The 10,620-nt window shown below is 45.3% G+C and overlaps 1 protein-coding gene across 2 annotated transcripts in view; it reads right to left on the bottom strand.

The window, feature by feature from the left end:
• Window positions 1-2,512: 2,512 nt before the first annotated feature.
• LysRS (Lysyl-tRNA synthetase) overlaps window positions 2,513-10,620 on the bottom strand; it is a 39,583-nt gene continuing 31,475 nt past the window's right edge. For both annotated transcript variants that reach the window (XM_089580761.1, XM_089580762.1), the window contains 4 exons: window positions 10,196-10,344; window positions 6,965-7,114; window positions 6,547-6,694; window positions 2,513-2,799 (listed from right to left, as the gene is read on the bottom strand). In XM_089580761.1, coding sequence (XP_089436887.1) covers window positions 2,711-2,799; window positions 6,547-6,694; window positions 6,965-7,114; window positions 10,196-10,344 — 536 coding nt within the window. In that variant the 3' untranslated portion in view covers window positions 2,513-2,710. The remainder of the gene's footprint in view (window positions 2,800-6,546; window positions 6,695-6,964; window positions 7,115-10,195; window positions 10,345-10,620) is intronic.

Here is a 10,620-nt window from a genome sequence, read left to right as displayed (position 1 = left end):
AACACAGAAACTACCCAGAAAAGCTGTGCAATAGTAAAGCATTGCCGATAATCGTAATTGTATTGCAAGTTCTTTTTTATATTTTTCATATTTTTTGCACAGTTCTATTTCCCCCAGTATTCTCCACTGGCATATGCCGACTATGAGTCTAAACCACCTTTTTCACATGAAGCGCCAGTTCATGTTAGTGACCGGCGCATGCAACAGATCACGGCAGCTGTCAAGCAGCTGAAGTAGCTTCAATCACTGTGGTCAACACTCCTGGCGCTGAGATAGACAGCAACCGACAAGCTTGTGAGACAGACATTGTATAAAAATGCTGGGAAACTTGGACACAGCAGCGTGGACCGAACCCATGGGGCCGGAGCAGTAGGACGATATTACACACTGAACGCTGGCCGACGGCTGGAGGCATAGGTGCCGAGTTTTCAATCTGCCGAGTCTGAGGGTCCCTCCATAGCCTTTCTGCCACCTAGGTCAAGTATCGCCAACCTCCCCTCCCCCATGAACTTCCTTCTCTCCAAAGCCTCTTTCATAGTATCCGCCTTCCGGTCCAGAATGGAACAGCTGCCATTTTGTATTTTCTAAATGAGTCGACGCCATCGCCCGATCTGCTAGGCAGTGTAATTCATCGCTTTGCCCGGAAGAAAGCGCGGACCAAAACCTTTAGAGGCCGAGAAACACCATAGCAGCGGGATAAAACAAAATTTGCTCTATTGCTGAAGCTACGCAGAGGCGAGCCAAGGCACAGACGTAAGAATACACACAGAAACAAAATGGATGTCGACTTCCGGCAAAAACCGGAGGCACTAAAATAAAGCAAAGAGCGCGTGAGTCATGGAGGGGCTTTAGGCAAAAATACAGGTTCGGTTCCAGTTCAACACCTTGCTTACGGCAGCCCTCACGCTCTAAACCTTTGTAAGGTATGGAGAGCCCTTGTCCCCTGCTTTCACTGCTGTTTGATCTTTAGGGAAGCCATCTTGGATCCACTATACAAGTGAGAAGGAAGCCTAGCTACTTTTCAAAAGGACGGTACCTGTTAATGCCACCTGAGCTCACCACTTCCAGTTTACAGTGACAGCCGATAAAATAACTTTCAATTTGATAAACAACATCACAACTGGTGTTGTGCAGTCTTGGTATTAAAAGGGTTCGAGCAAATCTTTTTGAGGTAGTAAATGCTCATATCTGACGCCTTTTTTCCAGTGCTCCTGTCAGTCCCTCTAAACTAAAGTGAATTGGGCAAGTAACTCACACCCTTTAGGAGTAAAAGCGCTCCCCCGATTGGGGGTCTAAAAACTAACACGGGTGAGCAGGGAATCGAACTGGAAAACTTTGGACGGATAAGGTTAAAGGGGCACTGCGATGCTTTCCTCGGCGCCGACTGATATCATTAAATCGATTTATCATGCGTTCCTGAGACCAGTGAAAAAAAATTATTGAAATCAGAGCATGCAAACAAAAGTTATTGCACTTTGAAAATTCGAAATGAAAAGCTCAGACGAAAACGCGTTTCACTCACCCATTTCACTCACTCGGTACTTAGACTGGGCGCCACCAATCAGAACCACGCCTAGCGCACACGCAGAGGAAGCCTGCATGCAACTGTTGCTTTGTCGGGGCAGCCCATGGCCGTGCATTTTGACGGCATCGTCCCCCCCATGTATGAGGCGCCATAGACAGGGTAGGGGCAAGGGAAGCTCCACCCACCAAACTCACCTCCCGTCTCCTGTCCGGCCTTTCTCTTCAAGTTTTTGGGCAAGGTGTGTCGACTGGCTTTTTTTTTTTTTTGCTGCCTCCTTGGTGTAGTTTGAACAGTGCTCGTCCCAACGAAGGTTTGAAGCGTAACAGAAAGTGTCACCCCTAGAGTTATTCAGGTTAGTTTTCGTTTGGTGTCACTGCTTCTTTCTAGTTTTTGTAGCATGCAAAAAGCTTTGAGTACTTAGAGACATAATATTTTGGATCCATATAAAGAGTACCTATAAAGGAACAATATGAAAATTGGACGCACAACCAATCAGAGAGGCAGTGCCCAATCTGGATGCCACCTCATTTCTGCTGCCGAAAATGGCCGTTCCGTTGTGATACCATCGGCTCGAAGCGAGCATTTCTGGAGAAGATTAAAATATTAAATATTACGAATTCGGCGATCTCTTTGGGCGTTCAGGAGCAACAATGCCCCTTACTCTGTATACAAAGAATAAAGACCTCATGCTTTATCTACGTCGCAGGGCCCCTTTAATGATTATATCCCAATTTCATTCCACCTTTGATCAAGAGCTGGACACGTTACATACCGACTACCGCTGAAACAGTTTCTTTCACATTTAATTTCATACACAGGTGGCAACTCAATTCTCGTGATGAAGGCTGGATTGGGACTAAATGTATATTGAGAAGCCAAGCAATACATGTGGGAGGTAATTCAAATATCGCTGTCGCATTAGAGTTTGCACAAATAGGATGATTCACAGATGTGGTGTGCAGCGCAGAAAAAAAAGGCAACTCAGAGGGGTGTTACATATGCCACAAAGCATTTTTTGCCAGATAAGTTACATAAGCCACAAAGCAGTTTTTGCCAGATAAGTTATACTTTTTATAAGCCAGTGGAAAACAGGCAAATCTGTTTCAGGTCTTCCAGCATCATGTCCCAACATGTGTAAAAAGCAGCTGATCCAAAGAGCACTTTGGTAGAAGACGTGCTGTGGGTTTATTTTGCTGGTGCGTTGGCAGCATCAGCACCTTCCTCGATGCGGTGCTTATGGGGGTCGTCTGGCTTCATAGCTGGGAACAGCAGCACTTCCTGCAAAGCAATGCAGTGTTTCTGTCTGAACAGTGTAAATCTTTTTTTTTTTTTTTTTCACAGTTTCATTACGTGCCTATATGCGGACATTTAAATTCCGTGAGAAAGAGCAAGCAAATATTGTACGCTGGCTGCAGCTTCTGCAAAAGCTGGCCACCAGAACCAGATTATAGGCCTTTCGTATCTGAATCTGTGCCGCCAGACGACTTCAACACGGCATGTTCAAAACCAAAATAATGCACAATTATACTCACTAGTGGACTGGTGATGTTAAACCAAGCATAGGAAAGGAACAGAACACAGTTGACATGTAGCACTAGGGCCCCCTCTAGTAAATGAAAGGGTGTTTCAAGCTTGGCAGTTCACTCTGATATAGGGGTTCTCAATCTAATTTTTAGCCTTGAGGAACTCCAGCAGCTTTCAAAAAGTGATGAGGAAACCCATGCATCTTGGCTTCCATCACATCCTGCCTGACATGCATGCAAAAAGGAGAATTCAGACATACAGCAGCTGAGGACACATGGCAGCTCAAATTCAAATAATAATGACTGCTTGTTCGATGAAAAAGACTGCAAGGAACATTTAGTGCAATTAGACCCAAAATAAAGTGGGTAAAGGAAAGGCAGGGGTGGAGGCATGGATTTAGATGATAACCCAGTTTGAGAACCGCTGCTCCAGTGATATATTTTTTTGAACAAAGCATAGCAATTCAACTGATACTGGTGCTCCGTGGCTGCCTACCCTTTTTTCCGCGCAGCCTCCGAAACTCGCAACTCAATACTCGTTAATTTGAGCCCTGCCCTGTTAATTTGGAAATACGGATAAGTAATGTCGGCACAGTCCCAGCCAACGCCCATGAAAGGCTATGACTTCCGACAGGCGCTACAAATTACGTGTGAAAAACTTTTTTTTTTCTTTGCGAGTGTCGTCCATCCTTCCATCGCAATCATGACGCCGCGCTTTTAGCATCGTTCGCACGCGGTTAGCCGCGGTTAGCCGTAATCATGACGCCTGCTTTTGGCATCGTTCGCTGCAAAAGGCGTGTGCTGCTATCGCGCGTTCCAATGATTGAATGGCAGTAGACGGCGTCCGCCCCAACCGCCCATGGCAGGATAAGGCGAATGTAACTGAAAACGAGGCTTGGGCAACCGGACAAGCACTGGCGCTCTGCGAAGTTCGAAGTTCGCTTCCCCCCTTGCTAGAGCTAACGTCAAAAGGTAAACACATTGTGATGTTATCGCTGCGTCACTGCTGCGCAGCATCTTGACGCACTGCCAAGAAATGCGTTGTGGACCGTGATGGTGCGAAACGCAGGGAAGCCTTAACGACTGGCGCTTTCTTTTTTGTTTCAAATTCTTAGGCGAAAATGGGGGTGGGTGGGTGGATTCATTATGCGAGTGGGTTCGTTACGCGAGTAAATACAGTAATGCAAATGGTTCTTGTCAGTTTTTTCGAGGCCGTCCGATAATTCGAACATCGGATAATTCTAACTTTTTTCCCGGTCCCGTGAAGTTCAAATTAAGGAGCTTTTACCTCACCGTAAAGGAAATCTTCTTGGCACTGTCAATTGTAGTAAAAATGTAGACCAGCATTTGAAACAATTTATCGACGTTTCGACCGTGGAACAGCCTTCGTCAGAATGTCCATTTCTCTGCATGTCATGAATGCTAGCACCAGTACCAGCTGAATTGCTATGCTTTCTTCAAAAAAAAAAAAAAAAAATCACTCGAGCAGCAGCTCTCAAACTGGGTTATCATCTAAATCCATGCATGCCTCTCCACCCCTGCCTTTCCTTTACACACTAATCACACTAAATGTTCCTTGCAGGCTTTTTCATTGAACAGGCAGTCATTATTATTTGAATTTGGGCTGCCGTGTGTCTTGACGATTTCCTTTTCGCCGGATTATATATATATATATATATATATACCTTATTTACACGCATAATAGGCGCACTTTTTTTTTTTTTTTTTTTTCAGAAGATCCGGCTGAAAGTTCAGGATGCGCCTATTATGCGGGGTAAAATTTCCGAAAATTTTTCAATTCACATCCTCGCGCTTTAAAAGTGAACATACCATACAAATGCACACGTGTAAGGGCTGCACCAAAACTTTTCATGACTCATGTGGGAATAGCCTTCGAAATGCACGCGCCATGGCCTATACAAAAATATATAAAAAAAATGATTTTTTGCGATCAAACTGGGTGCGCCTACTAAGCGAGTAAATACGGTATAAAGTTCCTAGGGCTAAGTCGGCAATACACTTGAAAGAAAACGGACGTGTTGAAGAATAAGAAAAGTAGTGTTTCTTCATCACGTCTGTTTTCTTTCAAGTGTATTGCCAACCTAGCCCTAGGAACTTTTTCTGCCCTATATATACAGGTATATATGAGAGAGATACCTTGACAAAAAACTAACTCCTTTTGTATGTAAAACTGCCATAACTACAGCTAGACCTTCTGCTGTGGTTGACTGAAAGTTCTCAGATTATTTGTTGCAGTTGGTCTAAAAGCCCACAGCCCAGGCTTTGACAGGGAGCACCTCCTATAAAATTAGCAGCAGCACAGGACAGCTCCAGCTTGAGTGCCTGCACCAACGGCTGCAAGCCTCCAGAAGCACAGTGATCAAGAAAACATGATCATTTCTTGTGTCTAGATGCCATTGCAGAAGAATGAGGAAGGCTGTTGACACCAATAATGCACTGCATCTTCTAAGCCAGACCTGATGTCACTGCACTTCTGGCTGTTGCCCAAAAAGAAGCATATGAAGGGTGCACACTTTGCATCTGATAAAGAGGTCACCAATGCAAGACTCTGTCAGTGTTGTCAACAGCTGCCCTCATTCCTTTCCAACAGCATGCAGAAACTAGTGCACGGTGGCAGAAATACATCCACTGCTTGTAATGTCTACATTGAAGAATTAGTATCTCCTGGTAAAGGAGACATATCACGCTTTCACTTGAGTGAAGTATTTCTCAATTCCATTAGTTGACAAAAACATACTGTAATACAGAACAATACAGAATATTGCAATATAGTGCAACGTAGAACATACTGCAGCAGCAGCATATTGCAAAATTTCTTGCACTTTACAAAATAGTTGTTAATTGCAGCAGACAGCTGCACAACAGCCCGTCACAAACAATCATAGCGCTCATGCTCATTAGCACTACAGCACCACAATGTGAGTCACTCACATGGAATTCTAACGAACCAGTCACACTCACACACTTATGACACTTGACATTCTACACTCTCACAATGGATCCAGCCTTCTTCACTGAGCAGAGCACTTCACCTCCCGAGTGCCAGCCTCAAGCTCCACATTTTTGTTCCACTACACTTAGTATTTTTTTATGCACATAATTATCAGGTTCCAGCTTGGTTTCAACCTTGTCTTGATTTATAATTACTTGGCATAACTGAACTATTGCTGTAATACTCAATCACATGATGTTGCTGCTTAAAACAATTTACATCTAAACTCTTTTAATCTATAGGCATTTTTCGTTACTAACCTATACTAACCTTCACTACTATAATTTGTGAATGGTACCGACTATACTGAATCCTTTAAGTTTCAGATAAAATTTCATCTTCCACTGTGACAAAGGTAACTGTGAAAAGTGTCACACTTAGAAAAAAAATGATGTGCTCAAAAGTATTGCACCTTAATAAATGTTCTAACAATGCATCTCATGCAGGCATATTGACCTGGTGAGGATAATAAACAATACAAAAACTTGCCTTGATGTTATAGGAATCAGTGAGGAACATGACCAGCCGGTCAATGCCCATGCCCCAGCCGCCTGTGGGTGGGAGCCCATATTCCAAAGCAGTGCAGAAGTTCTCGTCCACAAGCTGCGCTTCATCATCTCCAGCTGCTTTATCCTGCAGAGTACAAGTAATGCCTCCTTACTAGGAGTACTAAATTCAGGTCCTTAAAATTTCTCACAAGATGGACATAGATTATTCCAATCCAATGCTTCTCAGTCATAGCAACCCAATAGTTTACTGATTATTGATGTCCAACGCATTATGTGAATACCTCAACTTAAAATAAAATGATGCGGGTAATTTCAACAAATGTACAAAGGAGGTACTAGTACCGATGGCATAATTTACACAGAGCATTGGAAGAAACCTCACACGCACACTTACCTTGGCCTGTTGCTCAAATCGTTGCCTTTGAATCAGCGGGTCGTTCAACTCAGTGTATGCGTTCACAACTTCCTTGTGAGCAACGAACAGCTCGAAACGTTCTGTGAGGCCACGAACACTACGATGCCATTTTGAAAGGGGGCTCATAAGCTGCACCAAGAGAGAGTAAAGAAATCTGTTTACTACAACACATTTATTATTAGGTGAACAAAAATTTGTTTTCAGCGATATTTGCTGCAGTAGAGAAGGGTTGATGGCATCATAGCAGAACACAAAATGAGGTCACAATGTCAAGAAATTACACCATTACACGGCACAGTGCATAAACCATTAATTAAACCAAAAGTAACGCCATGTTTACAAGATTGCTGCCCGCCTCCTTCTCTATGCATTACCTCAACATTTGGCCCTCCTACTGGCCGTACGGCGTCACGTGCCTTTGCGCGCTTTAATTTTGCTCATTTTGTTGCCTCGGCCACCCTTGCGGTGTCCAACAGCACTTGTGATGCAGGCAAGCGCCACATTTCACATCTCTAATGGGCTATTTCCAGCATAGCCCTGTTTCTGGGATGCCGTGTTGCCAAGCTTTCGGGTGCAGCATGTAGTATGTAAACTGATGGCAAGCGACTCCAATACTTCAACCATAAAGTGAGATACTACGGTGTGGAGGAAGGATGGCCTTCAAAGAATCGGCCGGTCTGACATGAACCAAATGCAATGGTCATGGCTCTGTGAGGTTAGTGGGCGATTCCTTGCTCATCACTAATCTAGTAATCTTATATGCCACCACTTGCAGAGTACAGCTCATTAGTTTTTCGGCCTGCTGAGTGTCACATGTCGCGCTGCATTTATTTACAACCTCCGTGTCCAACCTCAATCAAGTTGGCTCCAAAAGTCCGTGCTTCTTGAAAACTTAGTCATACAATCTTTGAACTGAATGTATGCTAAATGCATCTTTCAATACATCACTACACGTTATGAAACGGTGACAGCACTTAGGCAAAAAGGAGCACTTACTTATGAAAAAAAGAACTTATTTGGATGAATCTGTGCCCTCCAAAGAAATGTGACGCGGTGGTACTAATCGTGGCAATACGGTTCTGAACCGAACAAAATTGTCTTGTGTGTGTCAGCAGCTGGCCTAGCACGAGCTCTACTTCCTGCAGCACTGCCCACTCATTGTCGTCTTCTACGTGGCACTAATTGTTCTCACCTGAGAAAAATCGTCTCTTGCATGTCAGCAGCTAGCCCAGCATGAGCGCTCCTTTCTGCGGCACTGCCCGCTCACTGTCGTCTTCTACATGGCACTAATAAGGTTCTGACCTGAGCAAAATCGTCTCTTGTACATCTACAACTGGCTTAGACAGAGCTCTACTTCCACGGCACTGCCGTCTCATGTCTTCTACGTGGCACTAATCTGGTGGTTCTGACCCGAGCAAAATCGTCTCTTGCATGTCGGCAGCTGGCTTAGTGCAAGCGCTCCTCCCCGTGGCACTGCCCACTCATCGGCGTCTTCCATGTGGCACTAATCCGGTCGTTCTGATCCGAGTAAAATCGACAAGTGCATGTCCACAGCTGGACTAGCATAAGCGCTCTTTTCCGCAGCACTGCCCTCTCATTGTCGTCTTCTACATGGCACTAATTCGGTTCTGAGCTGAGCAAAATCATCTCCTGCGTATCCGCAGCTCGCCTAGCGCGAGCTCTACTTCCCGCGGCACTGCCCGCTCATCGTTGTCTTCTACGTGGCACTAATCCGGTGGTTCTGAACCGAGCAAATTCGTCCATTCCGTGCCCGCAGCTGGCCCAGCGCACTGCCCGCTCATCGTCGCCTTTTACGTGGCATTAATCCGGTTGATCAGCTAGAGGAGAACACGCGCGACCGCACCGCCGCTGTAGACTGACCGCGGAGACGTGCTTCTACCCGCATGTTCCCTCTCTCGGTCTTCCCCTCACTGTTGCACTCCTCACATTGCATCACCGGTGCTCTCCGCTGTCCCCGCTCCTAACACATGCTGGAATCACGCGAGCAACCACACAGTGCTCGTATCATTTCTTTGTTTTGCTATGCCCTACTATTTTTCCGCTGCTTTTGAGCATGAACTGTTGTAGTGCCATGCGAAGGCACTAGAGATGCTGGTTTACAGGGGTTTAACGTCCCAAAGCTACTTTGGCTATGAAGGATGCCGTGGTTAAGGGCTCCTGAAATTTCGGCCACCTGGGGTTCTTTAACCTGCACTGACATTGCACAGTACACGGGCCTCTAGAATATCCCCTCAATCGAAATTCAACCGTCGCAGCAGGGATCAAACCCAGGTCTTTCAGGTCAGCAGCCAAGCGCCATAACCACTGAGCCACCACAGCTCTGGAGCACGGCGCGTTGCATCAACTGTGATCTCTCATTGTGATCAGCGCTCCTCTCATATCTGTTCGTGTTTTATCGTCTCGAAACTTTCACGTGGCTCTGCCAAAATTTCGAGTAACTCAGTACTAGTTAACAGATAGATGGCATAGCCAGTTCGTTATATCAAGGTCAACCATCGCAACACCTTCGTTACATGGAGGTCTCAAATACACACGATTCAATGGGGGCGGCGTTGGGGAATTCAGAAACTAGGTAATATCGAGCAATTCACTATATGGTGGTTTGTTACATCCAGGTTTAACTGTATAAATTCATTTTAATGTGAGATTATTTTGTGATGGTAAAGTGGTAACAAGGTTAGACCTGTTATAATAACCCGTGACTATGCGGAACAAACTAGGCCTAGTGACAATGGGTGAACAGTGCGCAACTACGGCACATATTACCCGAGCCTGGTAGGTGCTTGCGCTGCTGCAAGAAAATGCACCGCTAGCGTGGGTACTCCCAATTCCACTGTTTTGCGCAGCATAACATTGCCCTTTTTGGTGCGAATGCCAAGCACACAAGTTAACAGTGCTGAGGCACTGCATTTTTGCGGTTCCAGGTGGGGTCTGGCGCACGGGACGATGCATGCATGGTTGTACCGAGGGTCGCAGGCAGTTAGTGCCTACCAGCTCCCAGTGTAACGAGCCACGTGGGCAAAATCATGCATGCATGAAGCAATTCGTTTGGCTGAGCTTTCTTTTTTCTTTTTTTTTCGAGTTACTGGCTGCCAAGCTGGGGGTGCGGCCGTTAGACAAGTATACACAGTAAATCTACCCTACTCATAAAGCACAAATTCAAACAATGCAAGCTTGAATGCCACTTACCTCGGGATGATTGCAGAGGAAAGTGGGATTCACAAACTGCTCTTCCAGAAAGTGGCCCACTAGCTTATCCAAAAGCCGAGCAGCTGTTCTGGGTGCCGGACATTCTACCTCATGCTTGATGCACAAGTCTGACAACAGGGCCACTGACTCTGTACAAGGACAGGATGAACATATCACAGTCCTGTCTGAGCAAACAGGCTGCAGTAAAATAGAAGCAAAATTGGTGCACTACAGTAGAACACCTCAGGAAGAACTGATCAAGATCCAAAAAAATTGTCCAAATCTGACAAGCAGGAATAGAAGAAAGCATAGGCCTTCCACCCACCTAAAAATGACAGGACCCAATGACATAAGACACGCAAAAGATACGCTGACATAAAGGCAAATTATTCGGCAGAAGTGCACGTTGCTCTCATATGATCAGT

The sequence above is a fragment of the Amblyomma mixtum genome, chromosome 3 (assembly GCF_055824585.1).
Source record: "Amblyomma mixtum isolate Tamu chromosome 3, ASM5582458v1, whole genome shotgun sequence".
In the NCBI taxonomy this organism is placed as follows: Eukaryota; Metazoa; Arthropoda; class Arachnida; order Ixodida; family Ixodidae; genus Amblyomma; species Amblyomma mixtum.
Note: the sequence above shows the minus strand (reverse complement) of the source record. Positions and strands in the feature narration are given on the sequence as shown.